Below are 25171 nucleotides of genomic sequence, written 5' to 3' on the forward strand. Positions count from 1 at the left end.
TGTGGAAACAGCCTCAGGCACCGGGAAGTCTGGGATTCTGACGGATTGTCTAAGGCAGTGATTTGTGCCCACTGAGAACGCTTCCTTGACACTTTGTTTTCTGGCCTGTCCAATATTGGCCAGTTGGTGGAAGTTCCAATGACCATCACAGGTGAATAAAACCAATGATTCTGCTAGATTTCTTATTTATCCAAAAAGTTTAGAGTTTGTTTCTCATTTAAATTAGGAAATACTGGGGCGCCTGGGTGGCTCAGTCGGCTAGGCATCCCACTTTGGCTTAGGTCATGATCTTGCGGTCTGTGGGTTCGAGGCCTGCCTCGGGCTCTGTGCTGACAGCTCAGAAGCCTGGAGCCTGCTTTGGATGCTGTGTCTCCCTCTCTCTGCCCCTCCCCCATGTGCACTCTGTCTACGAAAAATAAACATTAAAAAAAAGAGAAATATATATCTATGTATATGTTTGTTAATGTATAATATTATATATATACATAGTATGTTATTGAACATATATTCTACTTTGTATTCTGCTTTTCTTAGCCACAGATGATGGATCTATTTTCAGTACATACATGTAGGTACACCTCATTTTTTGTACTATTGTCACTCCTTAAACTATCATCGCCTTTCTACTACCTGGCACAGGATTACACGCTAAGGATACACTGATTGATTTAAGCAAACCCCCTACCAATGGACATTTAAGTTGTTTCCAACTTTTGCCTGTATAGGTCTTTGTGCACTTGCTTAATTATTTCTCTGCAATCCAATCCCAGGGCAGAATTCCTGGCTCAAGGGAAAAGGCCTATCCAATGCTGACATACCTAGATGACTGTGAGTGAGGGTTTAGGGAGGAGTCTGCCCAGCTTGGAGCAGTTTAAGGCAACCAGCCAGCGGGTCAGACTGCCAACTTGCTGTGTGACCCTGGGTATGCCACTCCCCGTCTCTGGTCCTGTGCTGACATTAAGTGAGAGCAGTGATCTCTGAGGGTCATCCCAGCTCCGGCGTTCTGTAGTCCTGCTATGTTCAGTGGCAGGGAAGGCTCGGGGTGGGGCAGGGGGTGAAGGGGCAGGGGACTCACCCTCAGGTGGGTGCCAGAGATGCGGTCTGGGGTGACTGGCTGCCACTGTTCAGAGCCTTCTTCCTGGACACTGACGAGGTAGCCTGTGACCGGCCCAGCCCCGGTGTAAAGGGGGGGCTCCCACTTCAGCATCAGGGAGGCAGCCCGCACCTCAAACGCCTGCACGTCATACGGGGGGCCTGTGGGAGGTGGGGTAGAGGAGGAGTCGGCCAGCCAGCCAGCTAGGCAGCGAGCCGGGCGGTCTGTCATCAACCTTGTCAATCTGGAAGCGCCTGCTCTGGGCATAGTGGGGACCTGGTAGGACTTGGCTTTGTGACAAACTTGGTCTTGGTCTGGGCCTGAGAGAGCGTTAACTTTCCAAAATGTGCTCAGCATCACTTCTTCCGGAAGCATCCACGATCTTCTCCCTCCCTATCCCAGGCAGCAGTAACCCTTCTAATGTCTTTGCTATTTCAGTGATTAGTGTAGGGGCTACGGCATGACCCCCAGAGTCAGATCCCCGGGGTTCGGGCCCCAGCTTCAGGCTTTGGGGCCTCTGCTCAAGTTCCTCAACCCCTATGTTCCTGTCTCCTCATCTATAAAATACAGATAATGGCAATTATTATAATCTAGTGTTGCTGTGAGCATGAATGGCATGACTTGTGGGATCTGTCCACACATGGTAAGGACCCAATAAATATCAGTTGTTCATAATTACTGTCTAAAGCATCACGCATACTAATTATCTACCATTTAGTTAAAAATAAAAACCAGCACTGAGCTGAACAGCATGATGGAAGGTTGCGATCCTTCCTTCCTGGGGAGGAGGTGGGGGCTCATCTGAGAGAAAGTTAACGGGGTTGTGGGGAACGGCGTGCAGGGTGTCAGTCACCTTAACAGCGTGCTCCTGGGGTCTGACATTGGCCTGCGGCCAAAATCAGAGCTCAGATGGTGTGCTGAGCTAGGGGATAGTTCATGCGGAGGGTGCAGAGCCAGTTGATGGCCAAGGTCAGGGGTCCTCTAAGGTAAGGTTAAGACTGTCTGTGTCAGAGATTATAGGGTTTGTTGGTGGAAGGGACCAGGGGTCTGAGGTCTGGGGCCAACAGAGCAAGCTTGGATGCACAGAAAGCTTGGTGACACCCATCCCATCTACTGGTTGGATTTGGGGGACGGGGTGAAGGCAGGTGCTGGGCTTCGGCATCTTTAGACCCCTCACCTGGTTGGGGCATCGTCCACTCTTTGCACTCAAACAGGCTGCTGGGCGCCGACAGCTCGCCAACACCTGCCCAGTTTGCCGCCCGGGCACGGAACTCATAGAAGTGGCCTTCACGAAGGTTACTGATCTTGAAGAGCAGAAACAGACAGTGAAAGCCAAGGCTGAGGCAAAAGGGAAAGGGGTGTGGCAGGGGCAGCACGGAGGTCAGAGCAGGAAGTCCCTGGGGCCTTAAACAAGGTTGGTCAAGTGAGTCTGCATTTGAAAATTAGCCAGATTATTGAGTCCAGGGAACCTGAGGCCTTCTTGGCTTCAGGACCTCTAACAGTGACCTCTGGTCTCCACCGGCACAGGCCAGGACACGAGGCGGTGGCCACATTCCAGGCTTACCTTGCAGACCCGGGTGGGGATGGGCTGCTGGTTGACCGGGTGCCAGTCCAGCTCCTCTGAGTCGTGCTGGTCCAGGAAGTAGCCCAGGATCTTGCCGCCTCCACGACGCTTGGGGGGCTTCCACCCAATGACCATGTCATTTTTCCCACAGCTCAGGAGCGCGAAATCATATGGGGCAGATGGCGTGGCTACGGGGAGGAGGGAGGTGAGGACAGCCGCTTCCTTAGGGGCGGCCACATTGGGCAGTGGGGCCCGAGGGAGCCAACATGCGTCCTCCAGTGGATGCCCACCTTACTTTGGGGTACTAATTTAGCCAACAGCATTTGCCGGTAATCCTGACTCCACTCCCTAAAGGGCAGCTGGGCCTCAGAGCTGGTGAGACCTTTGCCCCATGGCCTCAGGCCATTGTCATTTCCTCCCCAAAGGAAAGGCAGGGAGGTGCTCGGGGGTCAGCTTTAGTTCCCCTCAGAGGACTTATGCCCCCTTGGTCTCTGGGACTAGACCCTCCAAGATGTGGTCGATAAGCCCCCACTCTCTGCCCCACTCAGGGCTGCCCCCAGGAGACATGCAGACTGGACCTGCCCTTTGGACTTACCCAGAGCCTGCTTGACCCTGATGGGTTCGGTGGTCGCTGAGCTCTCACCTACCCCAGCCTCGCTGACTGATCGGACACAAAACTCGTACTCTTTCCCTGTCCTCAGCCCAGGGACCGTAAACCTGGAAGAGAAATGTGTAAGCTTTCAGGGAGGGTCAAACAACTTGCAGATGTCCCTGAACTTTCTAGAACAATCTTGTGGGCTAAGTGGCCACCAGAGGTAGGATTTGAGGTTTTGGGCCAGTTCTTTGTTTGTTTTTTTTTTAATTTTTTAAAGTTTATTTTATTTTATTAAAAAATTTTTTTCAATGTTTATTTTTGAGAGAGAGAGAGACAGAGTGTGAATGGGGGAAAGGCAGAGAGAGAGGGAGACACAGAAGCTAAAACAGTCTCCTGGCTCTGAGCTGTCAGCACAGAGCCTAACGCGGGGCTTGAACTCACGAACTGTGACATCATGACCTGAGCCAAAGTTGGACGCTTAACTGACTGAGTCATCCAGGTGCCCCTTAAGCATACTTTTTATTGATTTTGAGAGAGAGGCAGAGAGAGCGAGTGGGAGGGGGTAGAGAGAGAGGGAGAGAAAGGATCCCAAATAGGCTCCGCACTGTTAGCACAGAACCCAATGCAGGGCTCGAACCCACGGATTGTGAGATCACGACCTGAGCCGAAATCAAGAGTCGGACGCTTAACTTACTGAGCCACCCCGGCTCCCCTAGGGCCAGTTCATGCCTAAAGATTATTGCCTCTGCCTCCAGAGTGATGCCCGCACCCTGGATGGTGAGTTATTGAGATTTTTAAAGGTTGGAGGAAGGTGGTCAAAAGGTACAAACTTCCAGTTATAAAGTAAATCAGTACTCGGGATGTAATACACAATGTGGGGACCACAGTTATTACCACTGTGTGATATACAGGAAAGTTGTTAAGAGAGTAGGTCCTAAGAGTTCTCATCACAACGAGAAAAATGATTTTTCTTTTTATTGTACCTATAGAAGATGATGGATGTTAACTAAGCCTATGGTGGCAATCATTTCATAACATACGTAAATAAAACCACCATGCTGTCTACCTTGAACTTACACAGACAGTCACGTATGTCTGTTATCTCTCAATAAAACTGGGGGAAAAAAAGATGTTAAAGGGTGTGGCTCTTCCGGAGTCCACCATTAAAATGCAGGATATGCTGGGAAAGCTACCCCCCGAAGGCCCAGGCAGCCAACCCCTGAACTGTGCTATCTGGTGTATGTCCAGGACTTTGGGCCTCGTCCTTGAAATACAGCAGTGGTTCATATTATCTGCATGGATTCTGTGATTCTAAAACACAGAATCCTTTCAAAGACCCAGAAAGAGAATTGTCATCTAGAGACATACATCCAGAGACACTCTGGTTTAGACAAAAATGCCCCTTCCTGATAAAACCCAAATGGCAGACCCCTTTTTCTATCTTTCCACTTATCGACCGTTTCCTGTAGCAAATCTTGCTCTACAGGGAGCTTCTCTCAGTCAGCTGTCCCCGATGAGACCTGAGGACCTCAGTCAAGTGTTGACAGCTGACACAGCAGTAAGTTCCCTGCTCAGGGACATGCATGTCTCATGGGGAGCACACCTCAATGAGAGGGATGGAGCATGGAGGGGGGGATGTTGCTCAGGGAGCACCTGATCAGGGGAGGCTGGGGGTGGCTCCCAGGACCAGCCCCTGCTGACAACAGATGGTGACCATGACAGCAATGACGGCAGCCACGCACGCAGGTCTAGCCCTGGCTTTCCCTATAATCTACGTAATCGCAGGCTCTTGTCACAGCACCCTCAGAGGAAGGTACTGTTCTTACCCCTGTTTTGGAGGTACGGATGAAGTTGAATGTCAGAATGTGGAGGGGCCCTTACGGATCAAAGGGTCCAGTTTCTGCACTTTCCCGGTGGGGAGGGCCTCCCCCAGAAGGAAAGAGGAGAGCCAAGGGCACCCGGCCAATTAGAAACACCACCTGGACCATAGCCCAGGCCTCCTGAGTCCCAGAGCAGAGCCTGCCCATTCGTTAGTCATCCGTTAGGACATTCAGACATGGAGCATACAATGAGCCGGGTTCTGTGGGGCCCGGCGGTATGGCAGACCGGACCCCCACAGTCCAGCGGGGCTCCCTTTATGCCATCACACAAGGCAGCACTCCTGGGCAGTGGTGGTTAGCCTCTTTCCAGCCATGACATATGTAACCGTCAGCACGCACACGTGTGATGAGTTCTCTGGACGTTCCAGAAGAGTGTGCCACCCCTCATGTGTGACGTGTGTCCCAGATGTGCCAATACCTTGAGTAACTCTCTCACCGCCCTTGCCTCCCCTCAGGGAAGCACATCAAATGCAAGTTGAAGGAGAGATATTATTCTAGGGACAATCTGGTCACATTTGTCAAAAATCTGATGATTCTCCAACTTGGGAAGTTTTAGCCATAATGAATTATGAGTGACCCCTCACAGCTGACCACGAGATACCAAAGACTTGTGGGGGTCCCAGGTCCTGTCCCTTTTTCTGGGTAATATAATCAAGGGGCTGGTGGCCAAGGGGAGCCCAGCCAGGTGTGCTCAGAGCCCCCAGGCAGTCATCTGATGGAAAAGGAGGGGAGCCCCTGACCCCACAGAACCTCAAAACCGACAGAAGTCAGGAGCTCAGAAGCTTCGAGGTTCACTGCGACTGCCAGGACCAGGGCCACCGAGTGAGGAGGGAGCCTCCGCGGAGAGGAGAGTCTGGTCCTACCTGCCCAGATGATGGATGAGGAACCCAGCCTCAGAAGAACGAGTACCATGCCCGAGCACCAGGCAAGTGAGGGGTGCGTGCAGAATCCGAACCCAGGCCTCCCGGGCTGCACCCTCTGCCTCTCTCTGTCTCTAAGCTCCCGGACAGACGAGACCCAGTCTGTCACCTCTGCAGGCAGCAAGCCCTCAGCCAGCGTTTGCTGAGTAAGAGCCCATCCGGTCAAGTTCCAGTTTTCCACTACTAGCTAAGGGACTTTGACAAGTTACTTAAGAGCTCTATGCCTCAGTTTCTTCATCTGCATAGTGATGAGAAAAACAACAGTCCTAAACTCGGGGCATTGCAGTTAGAATGAACTGACCTAATATAGGAAAAGAGCTTGGAATAGTGCCCAGCGCCCAGTGCCATATTGTGAAACAGCAGGTGCCACAGTCCTTATGGCCCCTCCTTGCAGGAAGGCTGGGGCAAACTCACTTGTTGCCCTGGATGGGTTTGTTGTTAACCGTTTGCCACTCAGATGATCCTGCCTCCCGGGAGTAGATGTAATAGCCCAGGAGCTCTGGGTGGCCTTTCACCGGGTCCCAGGTCAGGGACACAGAGGTCTGCGTGTCTCGGAACGCTTGAACTTGAGCTGGAGGAGGCAGAGTAGCTAAAAAACAGAAACGTGGGTGATGTGATGCTGCGGGGGAGGGGAGGGATGTGGGGAAAGGCTGGGAGGAGCCCCCACCACAATCAAGAGTAGCAGGGGGGTGGCAGTCATGCCCTGGGGCTTTGGGTATTCCCTCCTGGGCTCAGGGGCAGCCCCAGACTATTATTCTCAAGTTCCCTCCCTTACCTCCAAACATCTCTGCTTTCTCATGAAAGCCTCCATTCATTAATCCTTAGTCTCCGTTCCCTCCCTCCCTCACCACTGTCTCTCTCTTTGGCGTGCGTGCGTGCGTGTGTGTGTGTGTGTGTGTGTGTGTGTGTCTTCTCATTTGGTATAATAATTTAACTTTTACAATACAGACAAATGCTTTTTTTTCTTCCTCCCTTCCCTCCCCTTCTCCCCTCTTTTTCTCTCCTCGCCTTTTCTGAACTATGCAGGAACTTTGCCCTGACACTGCCTTCTGGTCCAGAGACTGCCCACATCTGATCACAAACCGCTCACTGGCCAGACTCTGAATCATGTCTACATGTTAACTGGGTCACGATTAAAGAAAAACACCACTTGTCCACCAATCCATCCATACTTGCTATGAGTGTGTGTGTGTGTGTGTGTGTGTATACACACACACACACACACACACACACACACACACACACACATATATATATACTTCCTAAATTAGTGAAACACATCAAATCTAGGACTTTGCTATCTTCCCCAAAGGGGCCCTGCAGCACTTCAGGCTTTTCTTGGATAGGGCGTGCTGCAGCTGGGTTCCTTAAAGGGCTAGTCAGTCGCGACAGCTGCAGGGAACCTTCTGATCTTATCAAAACCAAAGAACCCCAGAATCCGGGGGCCTCAGAAGAGGGAGGGGCCCTGCGAGGTTGGGACCAGGATGGAGACGCAGCTGGGAGACTCTGAAAGGGGCCGGAGGCGGGAGCGGTACCCAGGCTTTCAGAACACCAGGTTTGGCAGGTGAGGACGCCAAGGCTTGCGGCTAGGAAATGACTTGCCCAGGCCCGTGCTGTGTTGCTGATGAGAGGCGCCCTACCTGGGGAGCCAGAGCTTGGAGTGGGACAGTGTTAGAACTGAGGGACCACTTGTTCACACTCAGCTCCTGTGCTGGACCAGCTGGATTCTGCAACCTGTGAATTGCTGATCTGGAAAAAGTCTCCATACTCTCACGAGCTCCCCACCCAGAGAAACGTTGATCCCTGATGTTCTGAGATCAGGGCTGAGATCATGCTGCTTGTCAGCTTCGTGATAGGCAGAAGGGGTCAGGGACAGGGACCCTGGAGCATGGCTTTGTCTCTGCAGCGGTGGAGTCCCCGCTCTGGATGCTGACGGCCTGGCCTGGCTTGGTCTGCCCCCCTCTCCTGCATCACATGGGTACCTGGCTTCCCCTTCAAGGCGATGGGCTCGCTGGGCTCCGATGGATCACTCATGCCATACTGGTTTATTGATCGCACTCTGAAGACATAGGACTTCCCTTTCTCCAGATCCAAAAGGGCGAATCTTGGAGATTTCACAGGAGTTTCTGAGCTGATGGCCTCCCAGGTGCCACTACCTATGACCGACTGTGACAAAGGAAAGAAACCCACATTAGTTAAGCAGTTGCTTGGGACCGGGCTCTGTGCCCACACAGCTCTCATTAACTTCTAACCCCCGGCCCAGGCTGCCCCTGAACACTGAGTTCTGGATCCCTTATCCCCTCAACATCTCTGCCTGGATGCCTACTGAGCATCTGACCTTCAACATGTCTAGAACTTGACTCTGGATCTTGCCCCCAAACCCGCCCATATTTGGTTGGTGGGACCCATCCTTCTAATTGCTCAGGCCCAAATCCCTGAAGCCATTCTAGGCTCCTTCCCTCTGACCCTCACGTCCCAAATAGGCTCTATCAACAAATTCAGTTGGCTCCCCCTTCAGAATCTATCCAGAAACCAACATGGTGTATCACCTTATTGACCCCTGCTACAGCCTCGATCCAAGCCATCAACATCATCATCATCATCATCACCACCATCATCTCTCACCTGAGCTACGTCACTCTTTTCTCTAAATGACAATCAGAAGGATCCTTTCAGAACACAAGTCAGATCACATCCCCATCTGTCCATCTGACATCTCCCTCAGGGTGGAAGCTTCTTCATGGCCTGACCCCTGCTACCCATCTGGCCACATCCACTTCTCCCTTCTCCCTGAGCCTCCCTGATCTTCCGGATGGCAACAGACCCAACTCTTGCCTCTGGGCCTTTGCACTTGCTGGTGTCTTTGCCTGGGATGTTCTTCCCTCCAGAAATCTCTGCTAGTCTCCTCATTTCTTTTAGGCTTTTATTCAAAACTCACCTTCTCAGAGAGGACTCCCCAGCTCCCCATCCAAAAAGTCAGCCAACCCTCCCCCAAATACTTCAACCCCTCTCCCTGCTGTCTTTCTCCCTAGCACCTACCACTAGTTAATGTGCTAAGTATTTTCCTGATTTATCTTCTTTACCGCCCATCCTGCACCCCCTACTCGAATCTCAGCTCCACGAGCCAGGGGTTTGTCTGTTTTATCCACTGCCAAACCCCCAGGGCCCAGAACAGCACTGGTACATGGGAGGTGCTCAATCTATGTTTGTGGGACCAACAAGTGAGGCAATGAATACATTCTCACAATAACCCTGCAAGGTACGTGTTAATTTCCCCACCAATGAGAAAACTTGGGTTCAGGGAGTTTTGGTCACTTGACTGAAAGTCACGCATCTAATAACTGGTGAGTTTGGTATTTAAGCTCAGGTGTGGGTGCCTCCAACCTGCTTCCTCTTCACAGCATAAGGCTCCCAAAAGGCAGCCATAGATGCTGCGTCTCTGGGCAGATAAAGGGTGAAGGGCTGAGGGGGGCGGCAGGTGAGTAAGACGCCCAGAGGCCACTACCGCTGGGTATGGCAGTTAAAACCCGGAAGCACTGGGGGAGCTCACTGACCCTGCCCTCTCTGTGCTTTCCCCTCCCAAGGCCCACCTGCCTGTCAGTAGTCCAGAACCCAGCTAGGGGAAAGAAAATCACAATAAAAACCAGGCAATGTTGCTGAGCACCTACTGTGGGCCAGGTTCTATTCTAGTCCTCATGTACTTTAATTAATTTGATCCTCATATTGGTTCTCTAAGGTGCGTACGGTTATTAGCTCTCTTTTATGGAAGAAGAAACTGAGGCACAGAGAGACTAACTAACTTGCCCAAGGTCACACAGCTAGTAAGTAACAGAGACCAGATTTGAACCCAGGCAATCTGACCCCAACATTTGAACCATCACATGGCTGGAGCCTCACAAAGCAAGTCCTCAACGATGCATGGCTTTCCTATGTGGGAAAGACAGGATCACCCGTGCGCATGCAAAGAGAGGCCCATTTGAACAACCCGAACTTTCGCTAACCCTGTGCTGTCCCCCTACTACGTGCCGGGCCGTGTGCAGCAAGTAATGAGAAGGTAACTCTGGTCTCTTCCTTCGGGGGAGTCGGAGTCAAGAACGTGTCCCCAGGACGTGTCTACAGGCCCAGAGCTGCGGGCCCAGCTGTGTGCTGCGTCTTATTTCACCCTCTGTTTGATGCCGGAGGAAACTGAGGCTCAGGGAGCTCAGGAAACTGGCTCACACAGCAGAAGTCAGGATTTGAGTTGATCTTAACACCACGCTGTTTTCCACTCTGCCAGCTGCCTCCCCTCCACTGTGAAATCCACTCCCGATGAGCTGCCCGCATCCCCAGACACCTGCCCCCACTTTGTCTGGCTGAGAACTGCCTCCAGCGTTACCCGCCCCCGCCCCCCCTGCTGAGTGAGTGCGGCTGGCCGTGACCCTGGCTCCAGGGTACCCTCCCCGTGTGGCCCTGGCCAGGAAGAGGGGCTTGACTGGATGTGTGACTCCATGCCAGCCAGACTTGGGGGCGGGGAGCTACCCCGGAAATGGTGGATTGTACTTCTGTTATTGTGGTCTGTGTCCCTTAATTCTGTGTATTTCCATGAACGGCCTCGGGAGCTGCCGCCAGTAACTGGCCTGGGAGGGCTGAGGTCACCTCAAAAGGTCTGCCCCGGTGTAGGGCCAATCTCAGCCCTTCCAGGCAGGGATTCCCTTCTAGGGGACACTGCCTGTGGTCTCTCGGTGCTCCTCCCAGCTCCCCCACACCTCCCCGGGTGACAGCATGCCTACTCTTCAGCCTAGCCTGGGGCTGGGGCCCTTGGAGTCTCCATACCTTCTCCAGAGAGTATGTCAGTGGGGCTTTGCCCCGAGGCCTTGGCTCATCCCAGCCCAGAACCACGTAGGCATCACGGATCTCACTGGCGTGGACATTGGTCGGAGGTAAGGGGATGGTCACAAAGTCTGGAATCAGAGTCATCAAGGGGCGGAGATGGGTGGGCCGTCAGAGACCCCTCGTTTCACAGAGGAGGAAACGGGCCCAGAGAGGGGTAGAAACTTGCTCCAGGTCACCCAGCAAGGCCAGGCACAGCCAGGGCGAGAAGCCAGGTCTCCCAATATCCTCCCCAGGACTTTCCCCAACGTGCTACCTCCTCTACAAGGGGCACAGCAAGATGGGCCACCGTCACCTGAGAACATTGGCCTCCTCCGACTGGACCTCACCGCCCTCCCCTCCCCACACCCCACACGTGGACAGCTTCTGCCTCTCTGCCAGTTTGTGTCCCAGAGTTTCCAGAACCAAAAGGAAGCTGGAATCGTGAGGCAAAGGGTTAGGAGGTTCACACGTACCTTCAAAATCATCTGTGCTGACCGTGATCTTGTTTCCCAGGTCAAAGGGGATCTCTAGGGTGGAGAATGGAGCACGTTGGGGAATGGAACATGTTGGGGGAGAAGTAGGGGGTGCAGAGGTTGTGTGTGGCGGGGGGCTAGGGCAGGAGAGGTCAGGGCAGGACCTGCCAACCCTGGGAGCTGATTCCTCGCCCTGTTCCCAGTCCTGGCTTCTGAGCTCCTCCCTGTTTGACCTCAAGCAGGTGCTGTCTGACCCCCAGACTCTCAGGGGTCTAAAGCAGAACACTGCTGTTCTAGACCCTGAGAGGTGCTCTGTCTTCTTGGGGCAAATGGGGACAGAAGGGAAGTAATGTGTCTGGGGTCGGATGCCTAGGGCACGGCGGAGCTGGAGGCAAACCCAAGTCAGACTGACCCCTCAAGGCTGGAAGGGCAGTGGGGGGGCCCCCACCACATGCCCCCAGGCTGACAGCTCCTGAAGCAGGGCTGTTTTCCTCCTTCAGATTAAGGGCATGTGAAGAAGGTGTTGTGGTCCTTCCTCAGTTTAGCATCTCCTGTGGGCAGATTCATGTTCCTTCCATCAGACTAGCTATACCTTCCCCTTTGGGCTAGGGCTTCCTGAGGACAGCACTGCACTTCCTCCAACAGCCTAGGGGTTTCTGAGACTGTGTCTCCTCCAACAGCCTAGGGGTTCCTGAGACTGTGTCTCCTCCATCAGACTAGCAGTTCCTGAGACTGTGTCTCCCCCATCAGACTAGGGGTTCCTGAGACTGTGTCTCCTCCATCAGACTAGCGGTTCCTGAGACTGTGTCTCCCCCATCAGACTAGCGGTTCCTGAGACTGTGTCTCCTCCATCAGACTAGCGGTTCCTGAGACTGTGTCTCCCCCATCAGACTAGCAGTTCCTGAGGGCTGTGTCATGTCTCCCCCTACCCACCTTGGAACAGGGCTTGGAATGGGGGCTGTGCCACCTGTGTCCTGCATGAGGCAGTCCTCACTATGCCCTGACTGATGCTCTAGAATGTCCCTTCAGGGCCTCTGTACCCACCTTTCTTTCTCCGGGCTTCGTCATGGTCGCCCATGACAACCAGTTCTGAAGCCTTGGAGGGGAGGCTGGCGCCCGCTCTGCTGACGGCTCTCACCCGGAACCGATAGCTCTGGCCTTCGATGAGGCCTTGGATAGGGCACCGGCAGGTCCCACTGGGGGCCTCGTGGCAGGGCACCCACTGCCCAGACTCGCCCTGGCACCTGTGGGAGAGAGGCCTCAGCTCCAGCCCCAGCCCATGACTCAACCTTCCCGGTGTGAGCCCCTCCGGAGGCCACTTCTCCACCCCAGACTGCCGGCCCAGCTCACTGCTGCCGGTTCCAGTCCCGCTGTCCGTTCAAAAACCTGGCTCCAACCTCGGGCCCCCAGGAGGACTCGCCACCACCCTCGACACCCTCGACAGCCAGTGCCTCCGTGCAGATTTCCCGTGTGCCTGGAGGTGCACTGCACCCTCACAGCCCTCGGTGTCAGGTGGGATTCCCTTCGCCCTACAGACGGGGGATCCACTCTGGGCTCAGACAGTGGGACAAGCCGTGAGTCATGTGGCTCGGGAGTGGCAGTTAGGATTTCACCCAAGGGCTGTCCCCAGATTTGGAGGCATGGACACCCCTCCCTAGCCCCTAAATTATGCAACCTGGTCTACCTCCTGCCCTGCTCCGAGGCCAAGCATGGGGCTCCCTCTTTCCTGTGGCCCCCACTCTTGTTGTCACAACCAGGCAGAGGTGTCCCTGGGGGCTCTGCCACTCAGGAGGCTGACTCACCGCTCGATGGAGTAGCCGGTGATGGGGCTGCCCCGGGTGTCGCTGGGCGGGGTCCAGGTCAGGATGAGGCAGTCTCTGTTCACATTCAGGCAGCGGACGTTCAGAGGGGAGCCTGGGGCCCCCGGCTTCTCGGCTGCCGCATCTGAAACCCAGAGAGGAGGGTTGGGGGGGCGAGGGGAAGACGGGGAAGGTTCTTCTAGTCCGCGTCTACTCGGCAACTGACCCCTCCCCCTCCCGTCCAACAACCTCTTCCGCTTGAACCCTCCAGGGCTCGATTTTGGTTTTGAGGACCAGGACCTGCATCATGATGGTCTCCTCCTTTTGAACAACAGCATCTGGGGGGCTGTGGGAGTGCCAATTACTAGGGGCCCATTCTACTCCAGGCCCCTGAAGGATCAGTGTAATTAATCCCTGAGCCCGGGGGCATGCCCCCATTTTGTGGACGGGGAAACTGAGCCTCAGAGAGATAAAGTGATTTGCCCGAGGCTACCCAGCTAGTGAAGCGGCAAAGCCAGGATCTGAAACCAGATCGAAGACCAAGAGGCAGAACTCACCAGGCGCTAGAGTCATTCTAGCCCATGCTCAGCCCTCCCTCCACAGCTCCCACTGAGTCTGAGACTCAGCTGTGTCCTAGGGTCACAGGATGTAACAGGGATTCTTAGAGACTCTCACTCAACACCCCTACTTATAACAGGGAAACTGAGACCCCAAGAGGGTGCAAAACTCACCTAAGGTCCCACAGCCAATTTGGTCTCTGGGCTCCAGCTACGCTTCCTACCCGCCAAGCCCCTCTCACCTCTCACAAACACGTAGGTGCTCTGATCCTGGGGCCCGAAGGGCGAAGGCACCTGGACGGTATAGAGCCCCTCATCCTCCTTGTAGGCACAGGACACCTTCAGGAATGCCTGGCGGTCTGCGTAGAGGATCTGTCGGCGACCCGAGGGTCTCAGTAGTCTCCCTGAGGAGGGGAGGGGTCCAGTGTGGGCTCTGGCCTCATCTGGGAACCGTTAGGTGGTCTGGGGGTTTAGGCAGAGGCATGGCTGATGTGACTGGAGTGGCTGTAGCCTGTGGCTTGGCTGGGGACTTGGGGAGGGGGTGGTGGCCTCCAGGGCTCTGCCAAGCTAGCCCTGAACTCTCCTCTGTCTTGGGAGCAGGGCAGGGTCCAGGGAAGGGGCCAGTGGGAATGGGAGTTTAGGGAAGCGGTCGGCGGCTCAGTGAGGCGTTGGAGGTGCTGTGAGGAAACAGGAACAGGAGAGACGGGGCCCTTTGTGAGGCCGGTGTCTCTGCGGGGCAGCTGGGGGCTCATTGTGTGTGTTGGGGGCTCAGTGGGTGGGAGCTGGAGGCTCATTGAGGGAGCCGGGGTGTCCGTGAGGAGGGCAGAGGACTCGCTGAGGGGGGTAGGGTCAGTGAAGGGAGCGGGGACTCAGTTGTGTGACCGTAATGAGAGGGAAGGGGCTTCAGCGAAGGCACTCTGGGGCTCAGGGAGGGCGTCTGGCCCCGAGGCCACACTGTAGGGCCATCCTGCTCTCCATGCCTCCCTCCTGTCAGGACCTCTGTTCTAGAAGATATACAGGTTTGGGAAGACATCTCAGCCTTATTGCAACTGTTTCTCAGGGCTTCCTGTGGCTTCCCCACCCTTCCGACCCCCTGCCATCAGCAGGTGCAATCTCCCTAGGGGGGCTTGCTGGGGGCTGTTCTCCTTGACCTGTGGCTGCAGGCCTGGTCACAGGTGGGGAAGGAGGTCCTGCCATCCTTCTCCTCTCTGGCTGTCAACGGGAGTGGCTATGACTGTGCTTCAGCTTCCTCCCTCCTCCTACATGAAGAGTCCCTTGAATTCAGGCACATCTGCCCATTCCTGCCCTGGCACCCAGCACGGGGCCTGGCACCCACAGGTGCTTGCTGACCCTCTGTAGGGTGACCAGATCTGAATCCACCTGCCCTCTGCTCCTGCTTTCTTCTCCCTCTTCAGCACTCATTACTCAGCGTGTACTTGGGCAGGGGCATAGCTCAATTCCTCTCTCCCCTGACCCAGGGACCAGTGTTGGGGTGGAGCCACGGCTCTAGCCCCTCTCTGGCTTCCACCGCTGCCTCTGAAGGCTGGAGACCAGGACGGCGTCCTCACCATCTCGGTACCACTGGATGTTCTGCTCAGCTTCTAACACATCATCCGAAAATAAGCAGCACAGGGAGAAGGGTTCCTTCTCTCGGGCAAAGACCGGCTTCAGCACCGATGTGAATTCCACGCTGGGGCCAAACATCAGTCCTGGGGTGGGAACAGAAGTGAGGTCAGCAGCCTTCTGAGGCCACCCGCCTAGCCCGGGACATCCCACTCCTCTGGGTCAGGATTCACAGTCTCCGAGGTGGTCTTAACGAGGAAAGAGAGGCCCGGTCCTGGAGGGTGGTGGAGGTGGGGCAGAGATTTCTCTAGGTGGGATCAGATGAAGCAAAATAGTAACTGGCCAGAGTCATGTCCATTTGTCTGTTTGGCTTTGCCTTTCTCACTCAGCTTTGGCCCCTGGACAGCTCGGCAGCTGGGGGCAGCACCTGGGGACAACGCACCCCACCCCCCCCCACCAAGTCAATGTGCAAGTATGAACAGCTCATATGCAATGACATGCCTTTGTGGGCAATGGGTGGCTAATTGTCTAAAGGGGGCTTTGGAAGGTCTGACGAGGAGCCCAGACCCCCCCCCACCCCCCGAAGGCCGTCCCACCCTGAGCCTCCTTACTTTTAAAGATCTCCGAATCGAAGCCAGCATCCTTCCCCACGTAGGCTGAAAGTCCAAGGCAAATGGAGTTTGAGAAGGTTCAGACCTCACATTCCTACTAGATTAGAGGTGTGGGTTTGGGTGTGGGTTTGAGTCCTCCTGGTGGGAGGACCCACCTCCTGGTGGGTCCATCTTTGGCTGCTGGAAGTTCCTTCACCCCTGGGCCTCTATATGGGCCTCTATTCCTTTCTTGGTAGAAGGCAGACAGTGGTTCCTAGCTGGTGGTCCTGGGGTTCTGAATAAGTGAGTTCACATAAACCAAGCCCTCAGCCAGAGCCTGACACATAGCTGGTGCCCAATAAATGGTGGCTTTTTCATCCTCTGCCCAAACCCACTGCCAGGATCACACAGTATTCATCGAAGCCAAGTCTGGTCGGACTGGGATTTCTGGTGCAGTTGGGGACAGTCTGCAGGGGAAGGACAGTGCTCAGAGAGCCATGTGGGGGCTCAAGGGTGAACTCCAAGGTGATGTGACACAGACCACCAGAGGAGAGTAACAGCTCTTGTTCATGTGGGGTGTCTCACGTGCCACATATTAACTCATTACATCCTCACGACACCCTGTCTGTTGATGCCGTTATCATCCCCTCATACAGATGAGGAAACTGAGGTGTAATCACCCCGCAAGTACCCCGGAAGCCTGACGCCATGAGGCGACTGGTCCCCGGTAAGGCCCTTCCTGAGTGAGTCCTGGAGAGCGTCAGGAGGCTGCCCAAAGTCACACAAAGTCAGCGACAGACTCAGGATTAGAACCCAGAGCTCCTACCCCCCAACCCAGGGTCTTCTATCAGTTGCTATGGAGATGACAGCCGGGAAGGGGGTGGGAATGACCGTGAACAGGTGCTCCTAGTAGGTGTCTGGCTGGAGTCTGGGGGCCAAGAAGCTGAGTGGATCCTAGGGTTGCTGGCCTTGAGGGAGGGAGGGTTGGGGGTCTGGAAGAAGCGATGGGAAGGATGGGTGGACAGAGGGAGGCAGGGCCCTGATGCCTGACCTTGGCTTGACTCTAGGCACAGCCTATAAGGACAGCTCAGATTCTGCAGCCAGCCAGACTGGCAGAGGGGACAATTGCCACCCAAGATCTATTTGGGGAACAGGGCAGAGGGGTGGAGAGGGCTGTGAAGGACAGTTTAACAAGGTCTGGTGAGAGGCAGGGAGGGGGACTGGACTCCAGCCTGTCTACTGACCAGGGAGTGTGTGTGTGTGTGTGTGTGCGTATGTGTGTGCACGCACATGCTCACACATGCAGCCTCTCTCTCAGGGCCCTGAAGGCAAGGCAGCATTCTCCTGGGCCCAGAGCTGTGGCTTCCTGGGTACATGCTGCCCTGGTCATGGGGTGGGGGACACAGAGTTATCCCTTCCCAAAGCCTCCTACACGCCACGCTTTACCCATACCGTCGCATTTAATCAGCCTAAGCACCTGAGCCAGGTAGAAGGCGTCCCCTTTACAGGCCCGGCGGCTCAGAGAAGTGGAGTGAGGTGGCCCAGGCTCACTCAGCCAGTCAGTGGCAGAGCCAGCATATGGACGCGGGTCTGGCTGACTCCTGAGTGTCTCCCCTGCTTTACGCTGTGATTTCAGACGCCCCCGGGGGAATCTCCAGGATTGGGAATCACACCAATTGGGAACTGCACAACTGGGAAATATGCACCAGCACCCAGATGGGGCAGTGAGGTCAAGAGGCGAGTTGGTAGGGCTCAGCCTTTCCCCCTGAGGAGAGCTGGCAGGGCCAGGCCACTCTTCCAGGGGTCCTGAGTTAGATCCGGACCCGAGTCCCAGCTAACAAGATGAGCACGCTCTTTGGACACTGTGCAGTCTGAGGGAGGCGACTCTCACTTGCTCTGAAGGCCCCAGGGAAGCGAGTCTCTGTGGCTGCCCAGGTCACCTGATCCCAGGTGACCCCCGTGTCAAGGGCCCTTCCTCAATCTGACCACAGACACATGTCCTCGTCTGCTCATCCTGGGTTTGCTGTGCGCCAGCCTGGCCGGCTGGAATGGGAATACTTACTTCGGACGAGGACCTTGGCGAAGGAGGAGGCCTGGCCGTATGCATTCTTCACCTTCACTGTGTAGGTGGCTGCGTCCTCAATGGTGCATCTGAAAAGGAGAGAAGACACCCCCCCGCCCCAAGATTGCTGGGCTCCATCGGAAACTCAAGTCCCCATGTATGGGTAGGAAAGGCGGGGATTAACACGAAGCCCTCGCAGGGGAGACTTTAGGCTTTAGTTCAGGCCCCACCTCTGAAAAGCTATGTGCCTTTGGGCTAGCCACTGCCCTTTGGCATGTCTCAATGTCCTTCTCTGAAAAACTAGGGACATAACACCAGCCTAGTCCACCTCAGGTGAAAATATGATCGTTATTACTGACTGTGTAAGATCAGAGAGGTTAAGTGACTTGCTCAGAGTCACACAGCACCCAGAATTCAACCCAGCTTCAAGGTGACAAGCTCTCTTACAAGGCATAGTCTCCTGCCCTGTCAACACCTCCAAATCAGAATCCTGGAGCAGCAGCAGGGCACGGACTTGCCCAGGGCATACTGCCAGTCGGTGCCAGAACTGGGCCAGATGCCCAGGTGTTCTCAATCTCAGGCCTGGGTCTCATCACCAGTCAGGCCAACCCTGTCTGGTTCCCAGCGGAGCTTGGGCTGGCTCCATTCCAGAGCCACGTGGTGACAGAGTCATCGGTAGGACGTGGCACATCTGGTCCCATAAGCAAGCCGAGGGCTCCTGGGTGTCCCCGCTCTTACCCTGGCTGCACGGGGCAGGAATCCCTCTTGCGTCTGGAACCAGTCCCACCTGCCCCTCCACGCAACCCCAGCCCTGCATGCCTTCCCTGACTGTACAGCCCCCGGGGCACGTCCCTTTGTGGCACTGAGTGGTCAGACATTTACGTCCACGCATCCCCACTTTGCTTCTGCAGGGTAGGATCGATGTCCTGTCCACAGTCGTGTCTCTGAAGTCCAAGTTGGCTGAGATGGAGGGACTGGCGTACTGGAAAGAACCCAGGTGGAGAGAACGGCCTCCAACCCGGGCCCTGCCCTGCACGAGCCGTGCGAGATCCCTGACCCTTGGAGCCTGGGTTTCCTGTCCCGTAACATGGACATAACAATGCCTCCCTGCAAGAACAGCGGTGGGCATTATCAATTGTATGCGCACAAACCTAGCGCAGGGCTCAGCACCGGAGGCCACCACGGGGCAGCTCGTGTGAGCACTGTAGCGCTTGCTCTGGGGAGGACTGTGCTCAAATCCCCCGACGGACTCCCTCCATGCACGCTGCGTCTCCCTTTAAAACCATGCTTACGGCTCACCATCTCCTGATCGGCCCATCTAACTGCTTCCTCTTGTACTCGTGCGTGCGCGTGCACGTGCGTGCGTGCGGGGACGTGTGATTTCCCTCCTCCAGCAAGGTGCGCCCCCAGCATTCCTAGCTCCTCACTCAGTCCTTCCGGCTGGCCCCTGTCTCCACGTTACTTCTCGTGTATTCCAGGCATCAGAATTACGCGGGACTGTCTGCCAAATACCAATCCCCAGGCCCCACTCCAGATTAAGACGTCCTTAATCTGCCTCCTGGGAGGCAAGAGGAGGGTCCCTCCCGCGAATCAGTGTTTTCACAAGCACCCCAGGTTCTTCCGAAGGTGAGGCCGACTCAGAAATCCTGCTCTGGCTTCGGTGCTGGTGAGGTCTGGGGGTCATGGGTCTCTCTAGAGCTCACAGTCTCACCTCCTGATCTCCAGCGTCAGCAGCCCATAGTTGTTGGTGATTCGGTACTTTCCGGCGGGGAAGAGGCGGGGATCGATTCGCATGTCGTTTTTGTACCTGTGGAGACACGGTGGTCTGTGGCAGGCTGGGTGGCTCTGAGCGGGAAGGATCTGGAGCCTCTCAGACCTGGATTCCAACCTCAGCTTTGTGCTCTTTACTTGCTTATGTGACCCGAGGCATCACTTTCACTGCACGGAACCTCAGTTGTCCTCATCTGTGAAATGGGAGTAATGAGAGCACTGACCCTCAAACGGGAGAAGATATGTAAAGCTTTTCTCCTGGGCCCTGGGTACTGTAGATGCTCCTGGGAAGCAGAGAAGAGGGAACCTGTAATTAGGGGTAGCTTCCCCTTCCCCTACCAGAGGTACCCCCGGGGACCTGGGCCCAGCTTTTTCCTCCTCTCTGAGGGTGTTGCCAAGGAAAGTGCCCCCATTTCTGCCTCCCTCATCAACCTCTCAGGATGGCAATTCTGTACTTGGCGGTCATTATAATCACCTGAGAGAGCTTTGAAAATCTCCATGCCCAGTTTCTGAACACGAGGCTTTGGGAATTCGTATCAGGAGCTGCTCATTGGTCTCCAATAGCCGTTCCCCCTTATTCTAAAGGAACAGGATTCACCCCTGGGCCACCCAGTGTGTGACATATTTCCTACCCTCTCTTTCCACTAGGTGTGGCCATGTGACTAAGTCCTGTCAACAGGAAGGAAGTACAAGTGTCACATGGCTGCTACCGATGACCGTTTGTCCCCTTTTCTGTCATTTTCCCCTCTGTCCTACGCCAAGAACGTGGCCCAGGTGGCCGGCATCTCGCATTGGGAAAGACTGGGGCTGCCGGAGTCCCTGAGGGAATCTGTGAGCAAAGTCGCCATGGCCGCCCCACCCTGTCTACATCAGGCTCGCAGGTGAAAGAAAAATAAACTTCTTATGTCAGCCATTAAAAAAAATCTCCATGCCCAGGCTGCATCTCAGATCACTCTGGAGTCAGAATTTCTGGGGTGGGGCCCAGGCCAGAAGTAGTCTTTCAACTCCCCACGTGACTGCCAAGGGTGGCCCAGCGGATTGCCCCAGCCCACTGCACCCTGGACACGGCCCTTGTTTTCTGTGGACTCTGGTGTCTTGTTCTCCCTGCTGTGGGCACTGGACTGTGAGGTGGCCTCGCCTCTGTCCACAGCCCGTTGCAGGGGTTTGGAGGCCTAAGGGGTCAGGGCTGGCAAGTGAAAGTCTGTGAAGGCTGGGAGGCCTGGGTTCTTGACACAGCTGGCTGTGTGACCTTGGGCAAGTCAGTCTCCCTCTCTGGGTCTCTGGGTCAAGAGGCTGCTGCATGGACAGTCAGCCCCCGTGGTGGTTGAGCTTGAAGAGCAGGCTGAAGCCGAGAGAGGGCGCCCCAGCCACAGTCCGACGCCTTCCTGGGACCTGGCTACCCCCGCACCCTGTTTGTGCCCATGGCAACCAAACAGTGCCACACCCACACCCCATCACACAGCCCCTGGGCTGCACCCTCTTCTGAAAGGAGCCCAACTAAGTTTCCTTTGGGGAGAGCAGTGCCTAATCTCGGTACCCAATCTTTTTCCACCTCTCCTCAGCCTGGGGGCCAAAGTCAGGTTCGCCCACCCCCACCTATCAGGAACTTTCCAGACACCTCGGCCCGGCCAGCTTCCATCTTTCCCAGAAAAAATAAAAAAAGCAGCAGCTGCAGCTCTGGGCAAGGCCTGGACAGCCAGAGACCTCAGCGCTCATCTTGCCCTCTCTGGGCTCTGGGCTCCTGCCTGAACGACAGGCCCTCGAAGGCATGGGCTGTGCAGATCTCACTGTAAATGGCAGCCAGTCATAAAACAGCATTAAGTGAGACAACAGAGGCCAGGCGCCCAGCCCGGAGCCTGGCTCAGAGAGGCCCTCATAAAAGAGCGAGATTTTTATTCTTTCTCTAAATGTTCTTTCTTCGCATATTTTGGTATTGGATTTTACTTTTTAAGGCTGCTTGCTTGGCCTGGGAGACGGAGTCTGGTATCAGATAGAATCATGGCCAGGGCCCATGTCTGCAGAGTTAACATGGCTAGACTGGGCTTTGCCTAACTTGTCCTGCTGGTGCCCCTGCATTCAGGAAGTGCTCAATGATTGCTGAATGAATGTACTTGCCTGACCAACCCAGTGTGCCAGGATCTTCCTCTTGAGCTGGGGGCTGGGTGTCTGCTGGGGCCTGGACAGAGCCCCGGAGGCCAGTCCCAGGACAGTGAGTGGCCCTGCCCAAAGTGATCGATGATGAAAAACCAGACCCCCCAAACCAGGAGCACCAGGGGCCACCCGAGTCCCTCCTGCTGGAGGTGGGCCTGGCCTTGCTTCCAGCACTTACCACGCTCAGCTCCCTGTTGTGGCAACATTGCTGGCAGGGGTGGAAATGAGTCCCTTTCCTGAGAAGCTCCCACGGAATGCCTTAGATATGGGCCTAAGTGCCAGGGCAGGGCAGGGCTTGGCTGCCAGGCAGGGCAGCTGAGGTACTGAACCCCCCCCTCCTTAGCCCAGGCCAGCTGGCGGGAGCCGTCCTCCTACCTGACCAGCCACTTACAGGCAGGGACTGCCTCGGTCCCCACAGAAATCCAGCACTCAACACGAATTCTAGCCCCTGGCACACTTTTTTGAATGAATGTCATCTGGCCATGACCAGCCCCAATGCCAACTCCCTTAACGCCTTTCTTGATTGGTCCTGGCCCAAGGGCTTCCCATTTCTCTGACTTCCGAGGAATTATTTGTGCTTCAAGGGAAAATAACAATTGCAAGGATGACTTTCCTACTCTCTAAGCCGACTGGGAGGAGGCTGGGAGGAGATCTGAGTTTGAATTCTGACTTAAACTGGCTGTGTGACCTTAGGAGTAGACAAGTCACATTACCTCTCTGAGCTGCGGGTGGCCACAGGGCTCAAAAGAGAAGAAAGTGCTGGGTCAGTAAAAATGGGTTCAAGTATAAGATGTTGCTGTTTCCTTTGTGATCCCTGTCATTTGTGTGCTTATCCCCTCTCTCCTACTAGACCATGGTGTATTCACCCTCAAGATCTGGCTTATGTGTTGCCTCCTCTGAGAAGACTTCCCGGATCCTCAGGAGGAGGGGGGATGGGGGAGGCAGCCACTTCATCACCTTTATCTTTACTCTTATTTCAAATTACACCCATGAATGCACTTCTCTCTGAGTTGACATTTCTCTTCTGGGCTGAAAGTTCTTTGAGGGAAGACTGTGTGTGGTTCGGGCCTGGGGCAGATTATGCTCCTGGTAACTATTTGTTGAAATCCTTTCCTTCTCCCCCAGAATGTCTGACTCCCTGCCGAAAGACCCAGGGGGAGCTCAGTAAACAGTGGCTCAGCTGCGTGAATGATCCCTCCGGTTAGGACTGAGGGCCCCCAAGCTGCCACGCCCACCTCCGCCTCCGCCACGCCCACCTCCACCTCCACCACGCCCAGTCCGAGGACACCTCCCACCTCCCCGCCCCTCCCTCTGCCAGCAAGGCCTAGACTGTAGCTCTGCTATGGTTACAGTCCCAGGAAGGGCATCTTCTGCTTTCCCAGCACCTTTCAAGTTCTGAGGGCTTCCACGTAGCTGTGGCATTAGATCCTCACCACATGCAGGCTGGGCAGGAGGCCTTCAACCCATTTTACAGAACAGGAAACTGAAGCAGGACCAGAGAGGTTGTGGTGTGACCAAGACCACCCACTGAGTTAGTAGAGAGAGCTGGGTCTGGACACAGGGCTCTCACTCCAGGTCTGAGCTCCTGGGGTGGGGGGGGGGCTGCCCTCCCCGCCTCCCCTCCTGCTCCTCTGCCCCCTGCCCTGCCTCCTGCCGTCATCCTCCTACCCCTGAGACGCCCAGCTCAGAGCAGCTGCCTTCTCATGCCACCAGAATCATATTTTTACAAGTGCTGGCTCCCCGGTGGCCCAGTCTTCCTGCCCCAGGCTGGCTGGGAGGAGGCTAAGAATAACTCGGCCTGAGCCTCCCAGCAGCTGCTGCTCTCTGGGGGGTGGGCGGAGCTCAGGGTCTGTGGGGCTGGGTTCTTCTCAGGCAGCAAGAAGTTCTGGGGGAGGAAGTTCGCTCCTGGGAGAGAGGTGCTGGGCTGTAAAGAACTCACGCTCGCTCGTTTAGCCCTGGAGGCTTGGAGCACGGGGGCAGGGTGAGGACCCCTTCTCTCCTGCCCCAGTGGCTTACCAGGTGACCTGGGGTGGAGGCGAGGCCTGGACAGTGCAGGTCAGCAGAACTGTGGTGTGCTCCCAGACGGCATGGGAGCGCAGAGGGATCCAGAACCAGGGCCCCCGGCCGGAACACAGCTCTCTCAGCTCCTTGGCCTCCCGGACCTTCTCCTCCGTCTGGAGGCGGGAAGGGATCTGTGACTCTCATGAGCCAGGGGATCACATCTCCCCCATCTTTGCTGTCACCTTTCCCCCTGACACTCAGGCTCTGGAGTCACACCCACATGGACTGGAGCCCCCCAGGCACAGGCAGCTGAGAGGCAAGGTGGCACAGAGGGCAGGGGCCTTGGAACAGCTGGCCTGGGGTCAAGGCCAGATTCTGCCACTTCCTACCTGTGAGACCATAGGCAAGTCCTCAGTTTACTCATCTGTAAAATGTGGATGATAACAATATCCCCCCACCTTTCTGTGGGGTTGTAGTGAGGATGAAATGAGCTAATACGTGAAAAAACATGGGCACGGAGAAAGCCCATGTATGTATTAGCTGTGGCTCTCTTGCCCTGGGGAGGGGGCACGGAGAGTGGCTTCAGCTCCCTGATGTTTGTCAGGAATAGTGTGTCCTGAGGCTCTTCTGTGTTCTCGGCACTGGCAAGGTCACTGGACAAGCTTAGTCTTGTTCAATGGCCACCCCCACCCCGAGAGTTGATACACCACATACATCCGTTTCACGGATGAGAAAACCGAGGCTCAGCGAGGGGAAGCTGCTTGCCCAGGGTCACACAGCTGGAGGGCTGGGACGCCAGGATTCAAACTGGGTCCAAGACCAGGGCCTGGACTCTTTCCTGAATGTTCAGCTGCCTCTGGAGAAGGGGGTAGATGAGGTGGGCGGCCCGTGATGGGGTGCAGGTCCCAGGACTCCTCACCCGTCGTCTCAGTGCCTTTCGGTCGCGTCTCTGGCGCAGCAGCCACTGGGTCCGAAGGAAGGCAATCTCCGTCCTCTCCCAGTCATTGCCGAAGCCCACCCGCTTCTGCCCTCGCTCCTCCAGCTCCACCGCAGAGGTCTGGCGCCTCAGCTGGGCCTCCCTGTGTGGCAGAGGCCATCAGGGGCCGAGGGCCCGGGGTTCGTGGGGGCACCCCAGCCAGGGCCACCCGTCCTCCCCCACACCTGGCATCACCAGCTGCTCTTTAAGCTTCTTGAGGACAAGAGCGGCTTTTAATCCTCTCTTGCCCCCCAAATACCCGAAATGGGCCCTGCTTACAGTAGGTGCATAATAAGTACTACGGATACCATTTACAAGGCTCTTTC

General features: G+C 55.5%; 1 protein-coding gene across 4 annotated transcripts in view; it reads right to left on the reverse strand.

Annotated features, from left to right (window-relative positions):
• The window catches only part of MYOM3 (myomesin 3), a 48265-nt gene that overhangs the window by 17830 nt on the left and 5264 nt on the right, over nucleotides 1-25171 (reverse strand). For 2 of the 4 annotated variants that reach the window (XM_053208940.1, XM_027060085.2), the window contains 17 exons: nucleotides 24789-24948; nucleotides 23885-24042; nucleotides 19659-19754; nucleotides 17948-18036; nucleotides 15907-15951; nucleotides 15301-15441; nucleotides 13975-14136; nucleotides 13179-13320; nucleotides 12421-12620; nucleotides 11377-11430; nucleotides 10865-10992; nucleotides 8035-8218; nucleotides 6467-6641; nucleotides 3253-3374; nucleotides 2658-2845; nucleotides 2271-2397; nucleotides 1076-1254 (listed from right to left, as the gene is read on the reverse strand). In XM_053208940.1, the coding sequence (XP_053064915.1) occupies nucleotides 1076-1254; nucleotides 2271-2397; nucleotides 2658-2845; nucleotides 3253-3374; nucleotides 6467-6641; nucleotides 8035-8218; nucleotides 10865-10992; nucleotides 11377-11430; nucleotides 12421-12620; nucleotides 13179-13320; nucleotides 13975-14136; nucleotides 15301-15441; nucleotides 15907-15951; nucleotides 17948-18036; nucleotides 19659-19754; nucleotides 23885-24042; nucleotides 24789-24948 (2350 nt within the window). Of the gene's footprint in view, nucleotides 1-1075; nucleotides 1255-2270; nucleotides 2398-2657; nucleotides 2846-3252; nucleotides 3375-6466; nucleotides 6642-8034; nucleotides 8219-10864; nucleotides 10993-11376; nucleotides 11431-12420; nucleotides 12621-13178; nucleotides 13321-13974; nucleotides 14137-15300; nucleotides 15442-15906; nucleotides 15952-17947; nucleotides 18037-19098; nucleotides 19609-19658; nucleotides 19755-22046; nucleotides 22099-23884; nucleotides 24043-24788; nucleotides 24949-25171 lie in introns of those variants that run through there. The other 2 variants (XM_027060086.2, XM_027060087.2) reach the window with 2 other exon arrangements.

This window comes from Acinonyx jubatus, chromosome C1, assembly GCF_027475565.1.
Source record: "Acinonyx jubatus isolate Ajub_Pintada_27869175 chromosome C1, VMU_Ajub_asm_v1.0, whole genome shotgun sequence".
Taxonomy (NCBI): domain Eukaryota; kingdom Metazoa; phylum Chordata; class Mammalia; order Carnivora; family Felidae; genus Acinonyx; species Acinonyx jubatus.